At 40.4% G+C, this 25,657-nt stretch overlaps 1 protein-coding gene across 7 annotated transcripts in view; it reads left to right on the top strand.

Moving 5' to 3' along the window:
* CDC42BPG (CDC42 binding protein kinase gamma) overlaps positions 1–25,657 on the top strand; it is a 135,972-nt gene that overhangs the window by 103,807 nt on the left and 6,508 nt on the right. For 4 of the 7 annotated variants that reach the window (XM_072421345.1, XM_072421343.1, XM_072421344.1 and 1 more), the window contains 2 exons: positions 22,398–22,482; positions 25,016–25,136. In XM_072421345.1, coding sequence (XP_072277446.1) covers positions 22,398–22,482; positions 25,016–25,136 — 206 coding nt within the window. Of the gene's footprint in view, positions 1–20,315; positions 20,381–22,397; positions 22,483–25,015; positions 25,151–25,657 lie in introns of those variants that run through there. The other 3 variants (XR_011922103.1, XR_011922104.1, XM_072421346.1) reach the window with 3 other exon arrangements.

Below are 25,657 nucleotides of genomic sequence, written 5' to 3'. Positions count from 1 at the left end.
AGCTACATGAAAAATTCTTAGTCAGATTTTTAGTGAAGGATTTAACCATCAGTTGTCGTATCACCTGTCTCTCCTCTACCGATCTGCCCTGGATTACCAATGGCAAATCTGGGTTGTGTGCTATTGGGAGGTGGAAAGTGGAGTGGCTGTTTAGTTGAAAAAAAAAACCCTAATTTGTGCCACACTTGCCAGACTGAGTATAAAAGTGGGTTTATCACCTCAGCTGGGAGCAGCTTCCTGTGTAAATGCAACATATATTTAAGGGCATATTTCAGAATCATTTGCTGCTCCAAGAACATGTCAGCATAATCTAATGTGTCATGCAACCAATCCCTAAGGTATCTTGTAAGAGCAGCCCAGGTATACAATTCTACATTAGGGAAATTCAGCCCTCCATTCTTAACTGATTGGTGCATAATATGCATGTTCACCCGTGCTCTCTTGCTTCCCCAAACAAAAGAACATAATAATCTGTATAATTCTTTGAGATCTGGTTGGCGAAGCAGGATTGGTAGCATTTGAATGATGTACAAATGTTTAGGGAACAAAATTGTCTTAATCAGACTCCCTCTGCCCAGATAGGAAAGAGTAAATGAAGACCACTTGTGTAATTGAGTCTTAACAACACACCACAATGGCTTGACATTGGCGTTGTATAGTTTGGTCGGTTTTTTAGCGATTTGGACTCCCAGATATTGCAGTTTCTCCTTGCACCAAACCACAGGATATAAAGAACCGCATGCAGGTCTAACACAATTGGTCAAGTATAGGGCTTTAGATTTATCCAAATCGATAGGAGTATCCGGAGACTGAGCCATACTGGGTAAAAGGATTCAAGATGGCTGGAAGGCTAGCCTTTTTTGGGGTCAGTAATAAATCGTCTGCAAATGCCGTTATTTTCACCTTCTTAGTACCGATTTGTATGCCCAGAAAATCCGGGCACTATTCAAGAAGTCTCAGCAGAGGGTCTAAAGCCAAATTTTACAACAGTGGCGAAGGTTGTCATCCCTGGCGTGTACCTCTGCTCATCTCCACTTGAGAAGACAGTGTACCATTAATAAAACAATGGTGTTTGCGGTGAGCTTTAAAGATATTGGATAAAAGCTGAGAAATTATGGCCAAACGCCCGTTGAGCCAGTACTGCATGCAAAAGGTGCCATTCTACCTTATCAAAGGCTTTCTCGGCATCTAAACATAGCATTGTTTTTAGGGGAATTGGGGGCAGATGCTGCAACTGTTGCTGCAATGCCTGTGCGGACGCCTATAGTAGAATGTTTACCCTGAACAAATCCAAATTGGCCTTTGGTAAGCTGGGAGGGCAAAAAGTTTTCAAGCCTGTTGGCCATCAACTTAGCCAAAATTTTATAATCGCAGATCAAAAGCGATATCGGCCTAAAGTACGAAACCAAAGTTGAGTCTCTACCCTCTTTAGGTATAAGTATCGTATGTGCCTCATTAAACTCAGGGAATGGAGATTGTTGTTGAAGAATGACGTTATTACACCTCGGTCAGGAGGGGTGTTACTTCATCTTGAAGTATTTTTAAAAATTCAGCTGCATAGCCATCTGGGCCAGAGGTCTTATGATTGCCCATTGACTTTTTAGTCTTCTGGACCTCTTCCAAAGAAATTGGTTTAAGAGCTTCCCTATCATCTGAGCCCAATTTAGGAAGTCTTGCGTTGGTCAGCAGATCTTCCAATAACACTGGTTGTACAGGTTAAGCTGAATATAAATTGTCTATAATAGTTCTCAAAAATCTCAATTATTTACCCTGAAGATTTGATAGCCGTAAGGGTCATGGGATCAATTACCTTAAAAATTTAGCATTTGGGCCCATGGAGTTTGGTCAGCTTTGCCAGCAATGAGCCCACTTTATTGCCCCACCTAAAAAAAAAATTATGCTTTTGATACCTAAGTTGTGTCTCCACTCTGGAGGTGATTTAGGTGTTAAAACAGGTAATGGCCTCCTGCCATTTCAATTTTGCAGCCTGTGACCAAGTACCCAAAAAATCCCAATACACCCTAGTAACCTTGCTCTGTAACTCTACGTAAACCTTCAGATGGTCTCTGCTTTCGTTTAGTATAGTCCATGGGATAGTCCAGCCTCTCGTGACCGCTTTCAAAGTACGCCAAAGCAGTATGGGTGTATCCCATTGCTTAAAATTGTTATCAAGACTATTGGCCCAGTGAGTTTTCACAAATTTTGAGAAATCCGGAGATCCTAATAAAAGAGTTGGGAATCTCTATTGTCCTGTTTATGCACTGGGGAAGATCTAAAACCAAAACTACAGGAGCATGATCGGAAATAGTAAAATCCCCCATTGATGCCTCAAACTCCCGGATAAAGAGATTCATCAATCAAAATATATTCAATTCTTGAAAAAGACATATGGGCCTTAGAGTAACAAGTGTAACTTTTTTCATTAGGGTAAAGAAGCCTACCGGCATCAACGAAGGTAGTCTGAGTGTCAATAAACGCTGAATTCCCACTGAGATAGTTCCCGGTGCACTTTGAACCAAACTTGAACTGTCTAGAACAGGGTCTACTATGGCATTAAAGTCTCCGGCCACTATCAAATTGGGATAATTTTCTTCAAGAAGTTTTTGTGTGAGAGATGTGTAAAATAAATTTAGGTTAACAGTGGGAGCATAAATAGAGCATAATGAATACTAGTTCCAGCACTATCACCGCATATCAACTCTCCCCATCCAATAGTGTAGAAATAATCTTATAGGGAAGGTTTTTGTTCAGGAGAATAGCCACTCCTCTTTTTTTTTTTTTGTTTTTTTTGTTTTTTTTGTTTTTTTTGGAACATAGGTGGTGGCAATTGTTTCCCCAATCCTCCACCCCAGTTGCAGTATCTGTTTTTTAACATTTTAAATATGTCGTGTCAGTACTTTTTAACGTTTTTGGGGACTATTTAGTCCAGCCATATTCCAAGATAATAAGGGTTGGCCACTATGTGGGAGAAGTAAAAATTGTGGGGCTGTCATGGTGGTGGCCAAAACAAAAGACTCCCAGCAGACTCAGAAAAAAGCAATCCCAATCCCAGCCAGTAGGGGTTGCTTAAATCCAACAGCAAACCAGTAGTAGTTCTGCACATGTATAACAAAGTTACAAAATTTGTATCTCTTACAATAACAAACACCTGAAGTGCATTAATCACGTATACAACACATTTACTAATACTCCAGTTCCTCTGTTTTAAATTTGTAAACTCAAACCCCTGCCATCTATTCCAGGCAGTAGGGTGAACTTCCAAAAATTTTAATTTTCAGCATTAAAATGTACTGAAAAGAAATCTTTTCGATAAAACACAGTTAAAAAAGTTAGAATAATATAAATCAGAATCATTCTATACGGGGCTTCCAACACGCCAAAATAGCCATGAAATTAAGATAAAGAAAAAAAACAAACAAAAAAAAGGGACTACAAAATCCAAACATCCAGTATCCATCATATTGCTTACGTATTCTGGGAGTTGCGGCGGTCCTGATTAATGAAATCCATCGCAAGTTGAGGGTCATCAAACAACTTGTTTTCTCCTTCCCACAGAAACCTAAGTTTTGCCAGGTATAATAAAGCAAAACGTGTTCCTTTTTCTGCGAGGAGGCGACAAACCGGTACAAACTGTTTGCGCCTTTGAGCTACTGATGGGGAGAAATCCTGAAATAATAAAAGCTTGTCCTCACCCACTTTCAAGTCTCGTTGCTTCCGATATGCCGATAGCAGTGATTCCTTGTCCATTGCGTGGAAGAATTTTGCAGTCAGTGGCCCAGGCCTCTGGCTTTGTCCGGGGCCTTCCAGGCCTACCAGGCCTACCAGATTGACTCGTTCCAGAGCCCGCAGGGTTCTCACCTCTAGGTGTAGGGTTGAGCACCAATGGCATGTCAACTGTAATGTATTTAATTAGATCCTGCCCTTTCCAAGATTACGGAATGCCAAAGATGCGTAGGTTGGAGCACCTATTTTTATTCTCCAGATCTTCTACTTTCTCTTCTAATGAAGAAATCAGCGGAGTTTGAGTTGTAAGTTTGCCTTGTGTTTCCAGGGCTTGGTCTTCAAGATCGCTTACCCTCTGTTCCAGCTCCGCTATGGGTGCAGTGTTGGAAGCAATGCTTGCCAGTGCTGTTTCAAATGTGGCCTGGAGGGTGGAGAACTTGGTGTGAGAAATTTTATCACCTCTGCTGCTGTGGCATTAGAAACTGATGAAGACATGGATGCCTCTAAGTCAGAGGTAGACAGGTCCTGTTAGTGTTGGCATGGGCAATTAATTCAGGTGATGGTGGAGAAAACATTAATGAAGACACGCTAGATTTCTGAAAGCCCTTTGATTTTGATTTAAATTGTTGTTTGCGAAGTGCTGCAGCTGAATGTCTCCCCTATCAATAATATAAATGTTGCTGTAAGGGCCAGCTCAGGCTGATATGAAATACAGATGCAGATTTCAATGGGGTATAGGTGTAGCACTACAGAGACCAACTCAACCTGGTACAAAAAAAATGTACAGGTTTCAATTTCTTGAAAGTGCATCGCTATAGGAACCAGCTGAGCCTGATACAAAACACAGATGCAGATTTCAATAACTATAGGAACCAAGTAAGCCCAGTGCAGGACACGGATGCAGATTTCAATAGCTTGCAGGCACAGCACTTAAATGATCAACTCGGTCTGTTACAGAATACAGGTGTAGATTTCAATTGCTTGCAGGCACCACCTCATGCGAACCAACTCAGCCTAGCAGAAGATACAGGTGCAAGTTTCAATAGCTTTGCAGGTACATCACTATGGGATCCAGCTCAGTCTGGCGCAGAAGACAGATGCAGATTTCAATAACTTGTAGGTACAGTGGTTTAAAGGCCAAATCGTCCTGGTACGTGACACAGATGCAGGTTTCAGTAGCATACAAGTGCAGCACTATAGGATCCAATGCAATCTAGCACAGGGCACAAAAGCAGGCTTCCCAGACTAGCGGGCTCAGCAGACTAAGTAAAATGTGAAAGGCTAGAGATTCCTATAAGAAGCATATATAAAGTCCCAGAGAATAACTAGGGTCTTCCGCAGCCACAGTGCCTTTAAAGCAAAGGGAGAATCTCAAGCACTCACCCCTCCAGCCGTGTTCTGAGGCTCCAAGAAAGATTCCTAGAAGTGTGTTCAGCCGGGTAATCTGTCCCCTCTGTAATGCAGTGGCTATACTCTGTATGTTGCACGCTGCAGCTGGGCAGGCAAGATGGCGCCTGCCACGTGTACATGGGTCCCCTGCTCCGGGTGAGTGGCGGGCGGCAGTCTCCGCATCCGCTCAATCCACAGGGTATGCTGGAGGCTCCTCCGTGCCTCGGAAGAGCTGGCAATGCTAGTGGAAAAAGCCAGTATAATTATCCCCAGGCAGCCGATGCACCACGCGTCTGCCTCGCACTGCTCCGCCCCCCCCCCCCCCCCATTTTATTACTATTTTAAAGTTTTTTGTACCTTAATAAAAATTATACTGATTTTAAACATAATACCTCCCTGGTGCCTCTTAAAAAGCCTATCTTCTTTTTTTTTTTCTTAAAGTATAGTCCAATTGTTGGACGAAAAGGCTTTTGCACCCAAACCAATTGATTGGGACAGTATAATAATAGAGTGTAATTGATGTATGGCTAGCTATACACAGAATACTACTATTTTGATGGATGGAAATATACAAGAAAATACAACATTTACTGACTACAATGTGTGGAGTAAAAAGGGATGAGAACCAAATGTTATTGTCGTTTACATTGGTAATAATAAAAAAGTATCATGTATTAAGTATCGTTTTTTATCTGAAGTTACTATTGTAATAATGATTAGTGTTGGTCGAATAGCTCAGTGTTCGATTCAGTGGCTATTTAATCAAATAGCCCGATATTTTTCGGGTGATCGAACGCCGCATTGAAACACCATTAAAGTCTATGAGAGGGGGGAAATTCGGGATATTTTTGTGACTGTATAGAACTGCAAAAGCAATCAGGGGAGCGGAGCTGTAGTATGTTTTCTTGGATAGAGATTCTCAATCGTCATCATCGATTTTCCTTTCCTCAGCCAATCACAGAACACTAGAGCTGAATGAATGGGGAGACTTGTCCTCATTTAACCTCTGGTGCCCGGTGATTCCACACTGATAGGAGGATTCCCACGGCTGTGCTTAGAATGAATGCAGCCGTGGGAATCATCCTGTCGGAAATTACACACACATTCAATAAATTACTTTAACATAGAAGTCTCGTAAATAAAATATTATGACCATGATAAAATCGTCTTTATCATGGTCATAATTCAATTGATGAATTTAATTAAATAAATTGTTGTTTAAAAAAGGTCACTTGTATAAGGTACCTACTTAGTTTGTGTAAATTGGGTATTCCTAAGAGGTTATGCAGACTCAAGAGGATTTACTGTAAATAATATATATATGATATTCAGTGTTAGAATAGGGGTATATTGAAGGATGAGATAAATAGATATGATGTAATATGAAAAGAAACCACAAGATGGCGTACCTTGTATTTATACATTGCTGTTAACATTACTATGAACAGCTATTAGAGCTGGATAGTACGTGAATAGCTGAGCACTAAAAGAATGATGATGTAATTAAGTAATATCGAGAGTCCAATATAAGATTGTATGAAGAAAGAAAAAAAGGGGTACCTAAGCTTTTCAAAAATACTGCTGAGCAGGGATTTGTAGCAATACAGGTAAGTGAGGCTCTATAATCCTGAAATGGGAGATTTAAATTTATCAGCATTGTTTGTTAGAGTAACTATCAAGTCTCGATGAAATGGAAGAAGAGGACAAACTTACTTTTAGTTGTAGAATCATTGTATTAGTGGTGAAGGGCGAGCCAGCGCCAGCTGTCCAAAAGGTGGACTGACTCTGTCCCCTGCTCGCCCTTAAATGGGTTAATCAGTGACAAATTGGATATCACTGCGCATGTGCGTGTTTAAATAAAGTTTTTGTTGATAACACCGCGCATGCACAGTAGAATTATTGAGACTGAGTTGTGAGGCGGACAGAGCCTAATGGGAGGGGAATAAAGCCGATGGATTATATTTACTAAGGCTACACTGATTGGGAAATATAATGGAAAAAATAATTTGAAGATTTGAGTGTAAAAAAGCGTAATTACAGGGTTTAAGGTGGGGATATATGTCTATTTATGGATTAGACAACCTATTTTGTATATAATCATAATTAATTGTATTTGATTGTATTTAATCATATATAGCCAACCAACATATGTGAAATATGAGTACTAATATACAATCTCAAGAAATAAATGAAATTAATACTGATGTCGGCAGAAAAATCTTAAGACGCATTAGTTACATTAGAGACAAAATATCATTTACAACATTATTTACAAGGCCCAATAATCTGCAAATAAATATATAGATTATCATTATGTTGATATCAATTTCAATATACAGGTTGTCAATATGTTGAAATCAGTTCAAATAAATATGTAGCTTAACATTGTGTTGATGTCTGTTTACAATATATACATATTGTCATTATATTAGTATTGGTTAAAATAAAGCATTATTGGTGTACAATTTACATTAATAAATCGATATTTTTATAGATAATTACAAATAATCAAACAACAATAACCTTGTGTGCTTATAGAAGTTGCAGAAAGGAAATAACAATTAACAAGGATTGAACAAAATAATGTACTTAACGATATAAAGGGGCCCTAATTGCTTTGAACATGCTCAGGAATTAAATAACCTTGTGAATATAGCAGTACCTTAATATATGTAATATTCTATAATCTAAAGTTGAAGAGGTGGTATTCATTGTAGTATAAAACATAGGTCACTGGTATTTTATTGTTCAAATCAGTCTGCACATGTATGCTTTCACCCGCCTAAAAAACAAAGGAGGGTAAACCTCCCATTGACGGGTCCTGGGCATTTAGTATACATAACAAAATGTCCTAACGAGGCGGGGGGGGTTCATGACAAGTACCATTAGGAGATTGTTCCAGGAGACTAAGCATGTGCCGCTGAAATGATGCAAGTTTCCGGGGCTCCCGCTTACCAACGCCAGCACTCGGGCTACAGCCGCCTCCACACATTGCCTTCTGAGCGGAATGGGCAGGAAGATGCACCCAGGGGAGAAGCGACAGTCGGGGGCTATGGATGCCTTTCTCTCCCGCACAGATAAGGCTCCCTCCTACCCCCAGGAGGGAGAGGTTGCAGCCAAGATGGTGCCAGACCCGGACACGAGGCTAGAGAAGAAAGACAGTGAGTATGGGAATCACTGCTGCTGCCAAAAGGGAGACAGGGAAGCTCCAAAAAGCGCTTACTGGTGTCACCTAGCTCCCCTTCTTCTGAGTTGTCCTCTGCCCCAGGCAGCTCTTAGACATCACTTCACCCTGGCATTACTAGGGAGGACCTGGTGGCATGTTGCAACGTATAGAGCGTACAGTAAGAAATGAAATAGCAACCCTAAAGCAAAACCTGGGGGAGAGAATACTTGCTCTGGAAGCGGTCACTGATAACTTGGTACAAGCCTCTACTTAGCAAAGATCAGTACTTAGTGAGCACTCCTTACTCCTCCAACGCTTAGTCCTCCAATGCTGAGTCCTGCAACAAGCCGATTATGACAACTGAAATAGACGTAACAATTTGAGAATACACGGGCTGCCGGAATTGGTGGAAGCTGTACAAAAGGCAGTTGTGCAAATTTTCAACACGCTGTTAGGTGCATAGGGCACCTGGTCGGAAGTTCCAAGACCCTAGCAGATTGAGAGATGTCATCACACTCTAAAAGCTGCTCTGTCCCAGGAAGTGATTCTGTTCCAAGATGTGCCAATTATGATTATGCAGTATTTATCCCGCGATACCTTTGCACTACGGAGGGATATGCGCCCACTGACGGAGGTCCTTAGGGCGAGAAATATTCGCTACAGATGGGGGTTTCCTTTTCACCTCATTTCTTCCACATATTGTGTCATGGCAGTCTTCCGTAGCATGGCTGACCTACTGTAATTTTGGCCACTTTTTCATTGCCAGCAGTTACCCTGCCGGATGGGCCCGTCAGGCCTTGTGTTTCGGATGAGCCTGAGGGGGCTGAATGGATGACCAAACGTGGAAACCCTAACCGACCACAATCTAAAAAAGATGGCTCTACTACCTCAGAGGGTTAGGATCAGGGATTCCAAATCCCACTGTGCTATTTTCCTAAATTTACTGTGTTCACTTTTGTACGAATATAAGGTTGTGATGTTTATTACTATTTGCTTTTCATGTTTCATAGGTCAGAACAACTGACCTAGGCAGCAGAACAACTGTATGATAATTCTGCTTAATGGCTTACTCTGTGCATTTCACTATGTGTGTGATGGGAGCACAATCTCCCGGGGTATAATGACACCTTGAGGTTCTGTTGGCATTTACTTGGAGCGTATTCCTATTGCAAACCATTGTCTGTGGTACTAGAAATTTCCTGTAGGAAATATTCCCATCTGGTGGCAACTTTGGCCATTTATATAGCTACCCACCCATTATTTACCCTGTTGTAATGTGGAGACACTTTCGAAGTGCACTGCCCCCTATGGGTGATTTTTGATATTTACTCAGGTCATTTTTCAATGCAATTTTTCTGTTCTTAAGCTAATTTTAACTCTGGTGGCATTTTCAAAACTATTGCTATACGTTAGGCGGTTTTGATAAACATTTCAACTGTTTGGTTTACATATTGCTGTGGTGGGGGTGGGGGCCCCCTTTAAAGTTTAAGCCTTTACAGTCTCCAACATAGGGTCCTCGTTTTTTAGCACGAGAGGTACTAGGGCTAATGGCCCCTTATCTGTTAGTGTTTTTTTGGATTGGGGAATTTTTCCTCATTGTTTGTTTCTTTGATTGAAGACCATATAATATACATAGAGACCAGGTTAAATAGAACCTGTGCTAGGAAAAATTCTTAAACAGATGGAATCCATCAAGATCATTACACTTAATGTAAAAGGCCTGAACGTGCCTGAAAAATGTTCCACCCTTCTCAACACTTTATACAGGTACAAGACCCAGAAAACATTTCTTCAGGAGACACATTTCAGGATTGACAAACTCCCTAGACTCCAAAACCATAAACACCCCGTAGCATACCATTGTTGTTCCTCAGACTCCTGTTCTAAAGGGGTCAATATATTACTGAGTAACTCTGGGTCCGTGTGTGTATGATGAGGAAGGCCGCTTTCTATTTATTAAAGGCACATTGAACCATCAACCAATCACACTAGCTACATTTTTGTCTACTACTTTGTTTCCGAGAAGGTATACGAATTCTTAGGGGCGATTTTAATTTTGTGTCAGATGGGGACTTGGATATCTCTGGAACTTCCAAAAGGGGTACACCGGGACGTGGGCGTATCAAGAAATGTATGACGAGCCACCAGTTGGTGGATGTATCCAGAGTTCTCCACCCAAAGGATAGGGACTATACCTTTCTTTTCTAAGCCTCACCAATCCTTTTCCCACATTGACCACTTCTGGGTGCACATTCTAATCCCTCCCAGGTAGGGGGTGCAGGATTGGGCCTATTTCCTTTGCAGACCATGCCCCAGTGTTTCTAGATATTTGTGTTTACCATACAGCCCGAAGGTCTGGCAGTGGCGACTCAAGGAGGGTCTGTTAAAAGATGAGGCCTTTAGGGTGAATGTTTTATCAGAACTTACAGCCTACTTCAATTTAAATAAGGAGTCTGACATGAGTCCTATGATTTTGTGGGAAGCGCACAAAGCTGTGATCAGGGGTGTTCTTATAAAGCATGGTTTCCGACTCGCGAAAATGGCTACTAAGGAGATCCAGGACCTACTCTTGCAAATAATGGAGATTGAGAAAGTGCATAAGTGGACCCTGGATGTTCAGGTGGGTGCAGAGTTGGTGGTACTGAGGGACAAACTGGCGACTTTGTCTAGATAAAGCAAGGGCCAATCTGGCTAAATGTAGACGCACCTATTATGAGTTTGGGAACAAATGCAGTAGAACCCTGGCAAATGCTTTGAGAGCCCAGTGCACCAAATGTTATCTCCCCTCACACCAGCCCAATTACACCGGTGTTAGGCAATCTAGGTTTTTCACCAGGGATGCTGGGGGGAGGGTTTCGTGGTCTCCGAGAAAAGGGTTTGACGAGGGCTAGGCACTTTGTTAGCTGGCAGTTGGTGCGCACATAATGATTTGCCAAACCCTTCTCTTCCATTTTAGTTGGATTTCTGGAAAGAAGCTCAGCTGTCCTATTTTCTCAGAGCACTGCAGGCTGAAGGGGGATATGGTAGACAGCTGACCATGTTTGAACGAATGTGTATTGGCGAACTAAGTTCTCCACACGTCTTTTCAGTACTTTACTTAATGCTTAATGCTGAGTCGGAAAACCATTCACCTCTTTACTTACATGTTTGGGAGCGGGAACTGGGGACCCAGGCCCAGAAAGAACAGATACTCCGTCTCTGCCATAAAAGTTCTATACACAGCAGTTTTCAGGAAATGGTATAAAATCCTTACATGTTGGTACAGGACTCCTGCCTGTGTTTCCCTCTGAACCTAAAGTTTGTTGGAGGTGTGGAGCTGAGAAAGGCACATTGTTACATGTCTTCTGGTCCTGCCCGAGGCTTGCTGGCTTCTGGCGGGGGGTCAGGAAGATATGCCAGGATATGTTGGTGAGACCAATCCCTGATGATCCTAGGTTTTTCCTGCTCCATGTTAATAATTGGCCGCAGAAGGCTTATGATAAATCAGTGGTCAAGTTTCTAGTATAAGCTGCAAAGGCATGCATTCCTACTCTATGGAAGCAACAGTTAGTGCCCACTTTGGGAATGGCTCTGCAAGGCAAATGAAATAAAATTGATGGAGGACTTCTGATCTCTACAAGAGGAATGAGAGATTTTTGAAGATATCGGCATCTTGGATTATGTTCCAAGAATCGCAAGTGTATTTGGATATGCTGGAGGAATTGAATGTGCTTAATGGCTCCGTGATCCATGATATTGAGCTCTATGGAGGCGGGAATCTAATACCTGGTTTGGTTTCATGGAGGAGCAGGAAATTTGATCTGGTAATGGGTCTAATTATTGCGGTGTATCTGAAGGATTGAACGGGATTGAAATATACAATTGTATATTGTAAAATGTGGTCTTTGTGTTAAAGGAAATGTCTGTGTTCATTTTATATGTTACTGGTCTATTCATGTGCCTTTGTTTGGGGAAGGGGTTTTCTTATCCCCTGTTGTTTTCTATGTCTTTTTAAAATTGTTCAAAATTGTTTAAAAGTAATAAAAATATAATGTTTAAAAAAAGAGATGGTTCTGTCAACCAAAATGACCACCACGATTGTGGGGGTCTCCCGCCCCTCGTAGGGCGTGTGTGTGCATAAAGATGCATAAGATGAGAAATATTGGGAATATGACGTGAAAAAGATTGTTGTTATATGGTATTTGAATTAAAAGAATGGTTTGTAAGAAATCACATAATTTATTCCTGGAGGGTGTGAAAAAGAGATGGCATTAGTATGAAAATAGTGCACAGTGCTGGCTAACTGGCGTAGTCATTTTCCCTGTGTTAATGAAGTATAGATGCTCATACATCCTTTTTCTTAAAGCCCTTTTGGTTTTGCCAAACCTACCACAACTACAGAAAATTATGTAGATGACCCCTACTGATTAGTAATCCACATATTGTTTAATCCTGTGTGTCTGCATGTTAGGAAGGATAAAACTGGATTGTTTATTTAGCCAATGGCATTGTGAGAGCATTTTACGCACCTATGGGTGCCTGGATTTTTAGTAGTTAAAGTGGGAGTTTCAGAGTAATAACTACAAACTAAGGTGGAACCATCATCATGGATAGTAATGTTAGTGGGTGTAGGGATAGAAGGTCGGCATTTGGAGTTGTCTTTAGGGACAGGGCTAGTGTCACTCTTTTGACATTTAAAAACTTGGTGAATGTTGGGTATGGAGGAAAGTGGGTTGGAGACTTTGCGAGGTTTAGGGATAGGTGTGAGAGATGATTCTGGATGGCGTCAAGTCATCAGGACCAGATGTATGGTTGAGGTGGTGATTATGTGTGGGCCCTTCTGAATCTTGAGAGAATGATGTACTTTGTGGGCCCTTAGAAAATTCAAAGAAAGATTTCCGCCGATACATATGCGATATATCACATCCTCACATCCCTTATTAAACCAAGAAAAGAAGAACATACAATGAGGAAAACCAATTTTTGTAGCGGGATGTTTTAGGCCAATATCGACAACATGTATTATGAAAATACCAAAATTTCATTAATATTTACAATAAAAGGCTCATTTCCAATACATCCACATAAAACCATTATTATACCCAATAATCTCTCTTTTCAGAGTGTCCCTGTGAGGGATACATTCTGAGTTAATTCTATACGCGTTTCACGGAAATATCTGCTTCCTCAGGAGAGAGAATCTACAACCATAAAAAATATTACATTGTTATCATCAATTAAGTTTATTACTGCATTAACAGAAAGAAAATACATTAAACTAAACATATTATATATCAATGTACATGATGCTTGTGTTTTGAGCAACACTCTCTTAGAATCAGTGGTGGGGAACAAACCGGTGGTCATGAAAATCAAGCTGTTATCTGCTTTAATCTGGTATCAATCTGGTATCAACATAAATATGATAGTACTTTAAATTATCTGTTCTATCGTGTTTTACATGTTTGATAGTGCCTAATAGTCTATTATTACCAACTTCATGGAGATTCCAAAAAATGTTGCAAAACAGTGCTCCAAGCCCCATCGCCAAACACCTTAAATGTGATGCCGGACAATTATCGGTTCATAATCGGTTATACAACATGCCCATCTTGTTACATTCATGCCACCATATGGTTAATACTATCGTGATTAGAACCACCACAGTGGTAAAGTGGTAACTGACCCATATTTGTCCATTTTTCACCACTTTGTGCACATTCACTGGGGTTAGCAACCCGCTTACTTTAAATCACATCTAGTTGTTGTTATAGTTCCTTCGGTTTTAATGTTATTTCTATTAGTCCTACAGAAAGGGAATAGGTCCATAAAGGCCAAAAAATGACAAACTTCAAAAGGACTCAAAGCGATTCTTACTTACAGTTTTAGATGGAACTTGAAACAAACAATAATACTGCACTGAAATCTCTCAGCTGAGCCACACGTTTACACACCAGCTCCCCTGCATGCTGCAGTCGGCGTCTCATGCGCCGATTTATGCTTCCTATGAAGGGAAAATCCTCCTACGACATCCGCCCCTTACCGGGTCCCGCCCTTCAGCGCGTATACACTAATCGTTAGTTACCATCTGTGTGTGATTACTCGGGATTCTCATTCACTTGGGAGGGCATGCTGTCTGTCTCTGGGCCTAACACGACCTGCATGTTTATATTCAGTTTCCGGTGCTCCGTGAGTTGTTATTTTTATACAGGTTTTTTTAAATTATTGTTTGTGGAGATAACCACTGTTCAGTGGATTTACTTCCAGACAGGGATTTGCCAGTGCCACTATCAGCTGATCCTTAGGGGTTCCCATGTTGTAGGAAATCACCTCCATATGTTAGATTATATGTATATCATATATCTCCAACAGCATGACCTTATCATTCCCTTTTGTTTATTATAGTTTACCCGAATTCATTGAATTCTAGGACAGGCATGGCCCTATATTTGTAACAGAGAGTGTTGCCAACAAACAAAACAGAAAAAACAAAATCAACAGTAGTTATCTCCACAAACAATAATTTAAAAAAACCTGTATAAAAATAATAACTTCTGGTGTTACGGAGCACCGGAAACTGAATATAAACATGCAGGTGGTGGTAGGCACAGAGACAGACAGCATGCCCTTTGTGCACATTCACAGGGGTTGCTAACCCCTGTGAATGTGCACAAAGTGGTGAAAAATGGAAAAATATGGGTCAGTTACCACTTTACCACTGTGGTGGTTCTAATCACGATGGTATAACCCATATGGTGGCATGAATGTAAAGAGATGGGCATGTTGTATAACTGATTATGAACTAATTGGCCGGTATCACATTTAAGGTGTTTGGCAATGGGGCTTGGAGCACTGTTTTGCAACATTATTTGGAATCTGGGGAATAATGGGCTATTAGGCACTATCAAACATGTAAAACACGATAGGACGGATAATTTAAAGTACTATCATATTTATGTTGATACCAGATTAAAGCAGATAACAGCTTGATTGCCATGACTACCGGTTTGTTCCCCACCACTGATTCTAACAGAGTGTTGCTGAAAACACAAGCATCAGGTACATTGATGTATAATATGTTTAGTTTAATGTATTTTCCTTCTGTTCATGCAGTAATACCTTAATTGATGACAACAATGTAATCTTTTTTATGGTTGTAGATTCTCTTTCCTCTCTCCTGAGGAAGCGGATATTTCTGTGAAACGCGTAGAGAATTAACCCAGAACGTATCCCTCACAGGGACACTCTGAAAGGAGAGATTGTGTATATTAATGGTTTTATGTGGTTTTATGTATTGGAAATATGCCTTTTATTGTAAATATTAATAAAATGCTATTTTCATAATACATGTTGTCGATAATGGCCTAAAAAATCCAGCTACAAAAATTGGTGTTCACCATATGTTCTTCTTTTCTTGGCCCTTAGAAAATATGGAAGCTGGTTGTGGTTGTGATGTTGACTGAGTTGGCTTTGGGGGAGGTTGGGGAGATGGTTTATATGTGGATGAGTCCCATTTGTAGGCTCTTTTTTCATTAAGGCCCATTTGTCAATCAACAAAAAACTTTATTTAGGCACGCACAGTGGAAGGACAGAAGTCGCCCTCCTCTGTGCTGTCAATTCTAATATCACTGCGCACGCGCCGCATCTCATGCATGCGGAGTGTTATCCAATGTGTCACTCTGAACAACGCATTTAAGGGCGAGCTGGGGACAGAGCCAGTCCACCTTTTGGACAGCTGCCGCTAGCTCGCCCTTCACCACCATACCACTACGATTCTACAACTAAAAGTATGTTTGTTCTCTTCTTCCATTTCCTCAAGACTTGATAGTTACTCAAACAGACAGTGCTGATCAATTTAAATCTCCCATTTCAGGAATATAGAGCATCACTTACCTGCATTGCTACAAATTCCTGCTCCGGAGTATTTTTTGGAAAGCTTAGGTACCTCTTTTTTTCTTTCTTCATACAGACTTATATTAGACTCGATATTGCTTAATTACATCATCTATCATTCTTTTAGTGTTCAGCTATTCACATACGGATTATCCATCTCTAATAGCTTTTTATAGCGATGTTTACAGCAATGTGCGCATACAAGGTACGCCATCTTGTGGTTTCTTTTTAATATTACATAATATCTATATATCTCTTAACCTTCAATATACCCCTATTCTAACACTGAATATCATTTATATACTATTTACAGTAAATCCTCTTGAGTCTGCATAACCTCCTAAAGAGTACCCAATTTACACTAAGTACCCTATACAAGTGACCTTTTTTCAAACAAAACTTTATTTTAAAAGTTAAATTCATCAATTGAATTATTCACCTGATAAAGACGATTTTAACATTTATCATTATTACAATAGTACCTTCACATGTAAACCAATACTTAATACATGATACTTTTTATTACCTGTGTAAACGACACAATAAGAATCGGTTCTCTTCTCTCTTTAACCCCACACACTGTAGTCAGTCACAATCTTGAAAATACAAATGTATTTTCTTGTATATTTTCATCCATCATACAGTATTCTAACGGCCTGTTCAATTGGAATGTTCACTTTGACTTGACAAACTACATACCGTTTGTTCCTAAATTGGTTTAATCCCACTATAGGGTACACAGTATGTACGTATTTCACTAAATTCATTATTGAACAACTTTTAAGGTTATTATTGTTATATGTTTTATAGCATAAATTGATACTTGTATTATTACAGTTGTAGGGTCTCTAACACAAGTTTGTCAACTCAATTTACCACTAAGCACTTTGTGAACAAATTGAATGTGTAAAATGATTGGTGTTTATACTTTGTCGCTTATATGTACTATTTTAATTTCATATCTTCAATAAAGCTATTGTTTTTATAAAAATTAGGTTTTTGTGTCCGAAATAAAGCCTACTTTCCTTTTTTGCTTTTCCTTTTAAATTATGGTGAGGTCCAACTATTTGGACATAAAAGGCTTTGGCACACTATCAATAGATGGGTAGTATTTCCTTAATCAGGGGCACCATGTTAGCAACACTTCCCCTAAATCGCATTGTTTCCAGAGACAACAATTCTACTTTTAGCTTTATATGTGAGGTGGCATAAAGGTATCCCCCTCTCCTAAACAATACGCTTTTTTTCTAACCGATATGTTAATTTATTCACTGAAGCATATTCTTCTAAGGTAAACAGTATACAAAACCATAACAAAAGCAGTGGTTATCCGTAGAATATAGATTGGTGGATTGAGCTACAGTAACCCGTTACATAGTATCACATTTAAAGGTCAGTTTAACTAAAAAATTGAAGCATGGGCCTCTCTCTCCTCCTAATACTTTCTGTTGATCAGTACAGTATATTCTTTATGAATCCACTGATTTGTTTTAAAATGTAAAAATAGGAGAGAGGAAAATGCGTAACTCCTATTGCTTAATCATTGTATTGTTTGCCTACCCCAGAGGTAATATATCAAAAACAGAGAGAAAGGACTGGGGTTTTTTGGTGACTGGTGGCTATACTTCAAAATATGTTTAATATGAATATGTATGTTCCATATAAAAAGGTAGTACAATATTATACAATGTTAATAACAAAAACAAAGAAAAACACCAGGTTTACTATACACAGGCCACCTGACAGGATATTATTTGTGGGAATGATAATTGTCTCAATCCTGACGTGTTTCGCCCACCAGGCTTCCTCAGGGAATATGTAGAGACCTTTCAAATGACTGTATAACAAAGCAAAGTAGAATTTTAATGTGTAAGCGATATATAATGTACACAATTTGAAAATATGTACCGTATTTTTCGGACTATAAGACGCTCCGGCCTATAAGACGCACCCAATTTTAAAGGAGAAAAACCTAGAAAAAAAAGATTCTGAACAAAATACTAAAAAATCACTCTGTGTCAATGTATCCCCTTCTAATCACTCTGACACAGAGTGATCAGAAGGGGATACATTGACACAGAGTGATTAGAAGGGGATACATTGACACAATGTATCCCCTTCTGATCACCCTGTGCCAAAAAATCATACTCACCCGATCCCGCGATCCCGCGATGCTGTGGGCTTCTTCTTCTCCTCGCTCAGAGGAGGAGGGGACACGCGCTGCAGCCAGGAGGAGAGCCAGGAGAAGCCGGCACCCGTGCCCTCGCGATCCCGTAAGCAGGCTGATCCAGCCTGCTTATGAGATCGCGGGGGCACGGGTGTCGGCTTCTCCTGGCTCTCCTCCTGGCTGCAGCGCGTGTCTCCTCCTCTGAGAGAGGAGAAGCCGGCATGCATACCCCCGCGATCCCATAAGCAGGCTGGATCAGCCTGCTTATGGGATCCGGGGGGTATGCATGTCGGCTTCTCCTCGCTCAGAGGAGGAGGGGACACGCGCTGCAGCCAGGAGGAGAGCCAGGAGAAGCCGGCACCCGTGCCCTCGCGATCCCGTAAGCAGGCTGATCCAGCCTGCTTATGAGATCGCGGGGGGGGGGGTATGCATGTCGGCTTCTCCTCGCTCAGAGGAGGAGGGGACACGCGCTGCAGCCGGGAGGAGAGCGAGGAGAAGAAGAAGCCCACAGCATCGCGGGATCGGGTGAGTATGATTTTTTTTAATTACCGGTATATTTAATATGTATTCGGTGTATAAGACGCACCCACTTTTCCCCCCCAGTTTTGGGGAAGAAAAAGTGCGTCTTATAGTCCGAAAAATACGGTAGTATTATAGTAATACAATACATTCACAATTACCAATGCTTTACATATATAATGAATATTCATAGTAGTAAATGCTTATGATAACTTAGAAAGTACAAAAAAACAAAACATAGGATATGTATATGTTAGTCTAGTAGGCAGGTGATACAAGCAACCAAACATAGTTTTATTTAAGAATCAAAGAGACTTACAATATGGTAGTTCATTAGTGGTGTCCAGGCATTCCTTAAGATATGAATTTGTTTCAAAGATATTCTAAAAGATAATCAGGTTTAAATATTGGGGGTAATGATTTCAAGATAATCTTGTTCAATTAAACACCAATCAGAAATATAAGATGTGAAGGTGATAGCTAATAATGGTCAGAGTTAATGTTAGGCTTTAATTAAGAGTGTGAGTGATTAGAGGTGGATTCAAAAAATAACATATCTATCTATCCAGCACCTGATGCCCAATTTCCCAGGAACGGTGCGATGCAGGTGAACAAAATCATAGGTGCAAGTGGGGGACACCTGTGGGTAACACCCCCTAAAATTTCATTAATGGGCCATTGCCAGAATAGGTGGAACTCCGCCCATAAATAAAAAATACCCTGTTACACATTGCTTGGTGCTTCCAGCACCTGAAGCCCAATTTCCCAGGAACAGTGCGGTGCAAGTGGGGGACACCAGTAGATAACACCCCCTAAAATTTCATCAATAGGCCATCCCCAGAACAGGTGGAACTCCGCCCATTAAAAAAAAAAACTACCCTGTTACACATTGCTGTAGGCTTCCAGCATTTGAACCCCAATTTCCCATGAGTGGTGCGGTTGAATAAAACTAGAGGTGCAAGTGGGGAACACCTGTGACTAACACCCCCTAAAATTTCATCAATAGGCCATCACCAGAACAGGTGGATTTCCGCCCATTAAAAAAAACTACCCCGTTACACATTGCTGTAGGCTTCTATCACCTGAAGCCCAATTTTTTTTATCGGTGGAGTTCCACAAGTTCTGGCAATGGCCTATTGATGAAATTTTAGGGGGTGTTAGCCACAGGTATCCCCCACTTGCATCTATGGTTTTGTTCCCCTTTCAAAGAACAGAAGGGGACAGTGTTGTATTACGAGCATTTTCTAGTTTTGTGACAGGTCTGTATATAAATTATGGGGTCGCACCTGCTTGTTATGTAAGTGGCACCTGTTTGCTATGTATGTGGCCCCTGCTTGCTATGTTAGTGGCCCCTGGGGTCCCTAATTAGTTTTTTTAATTTTGGGCTTCTAGACACACTAACTTTTTAAACAGCAACTCTGATGTTCAATGTTCACTACTTTTTATAATTATGACCCCATTTTTTGTAATTTGTTAAAGGTGTGGAAATGACATTTGGGGTACTGCTAGCTATGAGGGTCCCCTATGTACCCTGAAAATTTCAGGTCGGTATGACATACTGTTCATGGGATATGGGGGTTTGTACAGGGAGAGATGTAAGGCTGCAGTAGATGACATGCTGCAGTCATACGCAAAGTGAAACTATCCTGACGATTAGGTCATTGTACACACCCACTGGTATCCGCACCCTGGCAGTTATTTTTCACGGGTAGTTTTTTTGTTAGGACACCGCCCATAAAACTTTGGGTTAACGATAGAGAAGATGCCAGTCACACACTTTGCCTGTGACATCTGGCTCATGGATGCCCGGTCAAGCAGGGCTCCGGGTCACTCGCTAGTCACTGGGGGCAGGCACAGGGGGAGGGGGGAACACAGCTGTAGGAGGAATAAGACACTTTGGAGAGGAGGGAGAATGGGACTGTGAGGATGGAGCTATGCAAAGATTAATGACAGGCATGATCTGTAAGGAGATGGGGGAGTTGGGAGGGGTAAGGGAGAACAGGAGGGGAGGGGGGGGGGGGAGTTGGGAGGGGTAAGGGAGAGCAGGAGGGGAGGGGGGGCATGAGGAAAGGGATGGTGGGATGTGTGAGTGAGACTTGATATTCATGCTCATTTTCTGTCATAAAATGGGTTAAGAATCCAACTCTTTCCCAATGTTAGAAATCCTGAACGTATAAAAGAAGCATGGAAGGAAGAATTAAACACTTGTTCAGAAACCTTGATAAAAATTCTAATATCCTATTATGAAGATAATACCAGAATAGACTTGGACATACTCTTTACACAGAATGTTTCTTTTATGGATACGATAGAATTCTAACAGAAAATCACTGATCTTATTAAACAAGTAGAAGGATTTAACACTAACATATTTGTTAAAAAAGACAAAATATCACAACAAGGACAATGGTCGATTAATAATAAAGGGGCATATAGATGGTAATCCCCAGTATTATCATCCTCTACTCAGAAGACCGGTACTCAATTTAGAGCAACTTCCCACAATAATACACAACAAGCAATATTTTTTTCTTTGTCTCCCCCACAATCTCCCCAGAATCCAACTTAATTGATAAAGATAAGAAACATTATAAAAGTGACCATCAAGACCTAGGCCAGGCCTCAAAAAGATATCCAGTAACCAATATTGACCTAGTCTCTAAGGGTAATACTAGCCTTCTACTTCCCCCTAATAGTAATACCTCTTGTACCACTACTACCACACTACAAGGTATAATTGACTCTGCACACCCGACTGAAACTGAGGGTGAAATGACATCCACTACAGCTCCCTTAGGCACAGTAATGAGCAAGCCTCCATTTGCCTTTAGGGCTGCACCCAAGGCATCAACTAGAAACACATTAGATGTTTTATGTATGCAGCTTTCATCTCCCTTTCCAAAGAAAATTTCCCTTGAGCACTTTTTTCCAAGAGGGAAGGTTCTAGGAACTTTTTGATAGTATGAGTATAATTTGATAGTATGAGTATAATAAAGTTTAAAACACAAAATAATGTCAAAGTTTATTTTTTTTTTAAATTTATTATTTCAACATGATTTTGTGTTTCAAACTTTTTATTATACTTTTTTTATAATTTTATTTTTTATTCAGTGAACAGACAAATATATGTAAAATAAATTTTAATGAAAGACAATGTACTGCTTTTAGCCATATAAATCCAGGCAGAAATGAACATTTACTGCCCAGGGGATCAGTTGTCTTCTACCCAGTCTTTTTTTTTTTTTTTTTTCTTTTCACACCAGCACTAATTTAGTTAGCCAATTTGGCACACATTTACAACAGAGTATGACCCTCCCGAGGCTGTCATACAGCCTGTCTTTCATGCTACATTTGTTTTTTGAACTTTACTGTACTAGTATACTTGAGACTGCATTTTTTATCTGCTGTGTGTATTGTAAAAGAGTTCTATAAAGATTTGAAAGCAAGAGTGACCTGTACAAATTCCATTAAAGTCTTGTGACCAGTTTTTTGTTTGGTCTAAATTGGATTCTTTGTTTTTCTTTCTTGGCATGTGTGTAACATACAGTTGTTTGCCCATAGGTTCGACCCTTAAATCAGGAGGGATCTCTCTGTGTTTTTGGAACAGAGAAAGTTCGTTTGGTCTACCTACGCAATAAATTAGCAGGTTAGTATGTTTAAGGAATTAACACATCCACTTTTTTTTTTCCAAGGTGTACATGCAATTCCACGACTGCACTTCCTGGCTGCAGAATGTCCAGCACAATTTAGCCCTTCAGCCACTTGCCCCAGCCAAACTATCCCTAGCAATACTCTTTCCCATTTTGGATTTCAGTATCACACGTGGGTGTTGCTTAGGTTGTCTGCATGCAATTACTTTCTGCCCAGGAACACTCACTCTTCCAGACTGACACTGGCCAATAAAGGAATTTTTAAATTTGTATAACTCCTCCCAATTGGCTTATGTCAGGGCTGGGGGATGTTTAGAAAGAGTATAGAGGCAGTGGACAATGATGTCTTCTAAAAATTATGTACATGGGAAAGCAACCTGTTGGCCCCTCCTAACAGCTATGTATTTGATCTGCCCACATTTCATGGAAAAGCCATTGACCAACTGATATCAATGGATGTAATGGCATGCAATTGAAACACGTTTTTTTTTAAAGCTGTAGTTAGCATGTTGATGAGGGGCAAGGAACAAGAAACCAGGTAGGGCAGATTACAAGCAAAGAAGCTACTTGTACCTCAAAACCTATGTTCAAATGTTAGTTGGACCCAGGGGCTTTAGTTTATTTAGGTACTCTGGTTTGCAAGCTAGTTAAAAAAAATGTAGTTCTTTTTGTTTCAATCTTTTTTTTTTTATTATTAATGTTTTACATTTTTACAACAGAAAAATACCAAATAAACACAGTACAATATCAACAGAAACGTGTTGTGCCTGAGATTATTACATTGTACAAACAATAACCGTAGAAAAAATGAAAAGTAAAAAGTAAAGTTGAATGGAGGCTGGGAAGGAAAGAAAAAAAGCGTGGGGGGGGGTGGGGGTAAGAAATGTGGGATATAGCAGGGTATTTTATAAACCAGATAAGATCGAGGCAATATCAAATCACTTCCTGAGATGAAAAGTAGAAAAAAGACACACACTAGACACCATTTATATCTCTAATAAACTTGTACACAGTAGATTTATACCACCTCCTAGATACCATCCTAGCTGGTTCTGGTGAGAAAGAAATATAGTACCAACAAGTAGCTTAAAATGTTAAGGCACAAAACGGGTCATATGGTTATTAAAAACATATTACAAAGTGACCATAGTTATCATCCTGGGACAACTCATGAAAAAGTTATCATCCTGAGATAACTCATGAAAAAACACACTGGGGGCAGGAAAAAGAAAAGGGGAACATAATTGGCCGAGGAGGGGAGGGGGGGGGGTGTATATGTGCAAAGAATTCCTGCATGGGACAAGGAGTACTGTGGTATATGAAAAAGATTATAAGAGTGAAAAGGAGAAAGAGAAAAACAAGGGGAGGAGGATCTACACATACTGGTCCGCACCCTCAACATACCATTATTCTCCATCATGGCCAAAAGGATTGGTATTGGGTAGTTTCCTTGAACCAGTCCCAAGCAGACCATATCAGTGTGTATTTTTCTAGTTGATCATAGTCCTCTGCTACCAACAATTCCAAATGCTGGATCCTTGCTGGTTAATTTCAAGCTCGGCCAATCTCTCATGGATGGGGGGTCTATGCTCTAGCACACTCTTTTTAGCAGATTTGATAGACCCTGGAATCATGGATAGCAGAGTTACTTTGGGATTGTTGGGTATGTCGGAACCAGTGATTGTGTTATAAAGTTGAAATATAGTGTCCCATAGGGGATGCACCGTCAGACATTGCCACCAAAAAATGTAGTTCTTTTTAACAAGTATGCAGATTAGGGGTTCTTAACTTATTTACACTTGCATGATCTACATGGGTCTTGTGCGCATCCTAAAGGTGCGTACACACTTCCAATTTTTATCGTTCAAAACGAACGACGAACGATCGATTGGGCAAAAATCGTTCATAAAAAAAGTAACCGACGCCGACGAACGAGGAAAGTCGTTGGAAACGAACGACCGGACCGGCGGATCGGATTGGACGACGATCGTTGAACATCGGTTGTGTGTACGTGCGTTCGTTGATCGTCCATGGTCTGAGCATGCGTAATGAACGAACGTTCGTTCACTTTCCTGTCGTGCACATAGTTCCTCTATCGCTCAAACGATCGTATCTATTGTGTGTACAATATCTACGAACGATCGTGTCGTTATCTCTATGTGCAGGATCGGTGCTATACGATCGTTCGTAGATATCGTGCAGGATCGTTCGTCGTTCGTTTTCCAACGATAATAATTGGAAGTGTGTACGTAGCTTAATTCATAAAGTCAAGGACAAACTGGTAGGTAGTGTTTTTAGAAGTAGGTAATTGACAGCACCCTCCTCCTGTCAAATCGGACAGACCTCAATGAGAAATCAAAGGGGAATCCCAATCAAATTATGTAAGTAATGTCATTTTGTATAAAATATTAAATCCGGATACATAACCAATGCCCATATTACCTTTTAGTTTTCTAGCACATTATACTGAACTAACTCTTCTGTAAATATATAATTGGCTCATGTTCTCATTCCCCCCCCCCCCTTCAGATCAAGATGAGTTTGAAGTGCCGGAGACATCTGAAAACAGTCGGCGGCAGCTGCTTAAAACTAAGAGCAAGAGACATTTTTCTTTCCGGATTACAGATGAGGAACGGCAGCAACAGAGAAGGTTGTATTCATAATGGTGTGAAACTGATCTAAAGATAGGGTAGAAGTTATTTACCAAAGTAGAACATGCAAAACACATGAGGAAAAGTGCTAATTTGGGGAATAAAGTGGTTGGAAAAGTCATCTCAGGTCAGTTCCTTCCTTTTTCTGTGATGATCCAGTTTATAAGCAGATATATGTATTTTTTTTTTTTGGCCTCACTGCAATTGAAATTGAGATATTCCCATGTCAAACTTTTTTATTGTACATTCTGGATAGTCATTTACCTTTGTGTCTCAAAACATAATTCCTGTTCATATCATTTACCTGTGACCTACAGAGCACAAGAGACATGACATTTGTTTAAAGCAGGACTTTCATTAAAAATAAAAATTCCTAGAAGCAAGTAGGTCTGTGATTTAAGGAAAGCCCCTTAAAACACATGCCCAATCTCAGCCTGGTACAGAAGGAGCACAACACAGCCTTCTGGGATGCGAGACTTAAATATCCTAGGCTTCCCTTTCAGTCTTTATCACTATGGCC

Source organism: Pyxicephalus adspersus, chromosome 9 (assembly GCF_032062135.1).
Source record: "Pyxicephalus adspersus chromosome 9, UCB_Pads_2.0, whole genome shotgun sequence".
Classification (NCBI taxonomy): domain Eukaryota; kingdom Metazoa; phylum Chordata; class Amphibia; order Anura; family Pyxicephalidae; genus Pyxicephalus; species Pyxicephalus adspersus.
The sequence above is the reverse complement of the archived record's forward strand: the minus strand, read 5'-3'. Positions and strand labels throughout refer to the sequence as shown.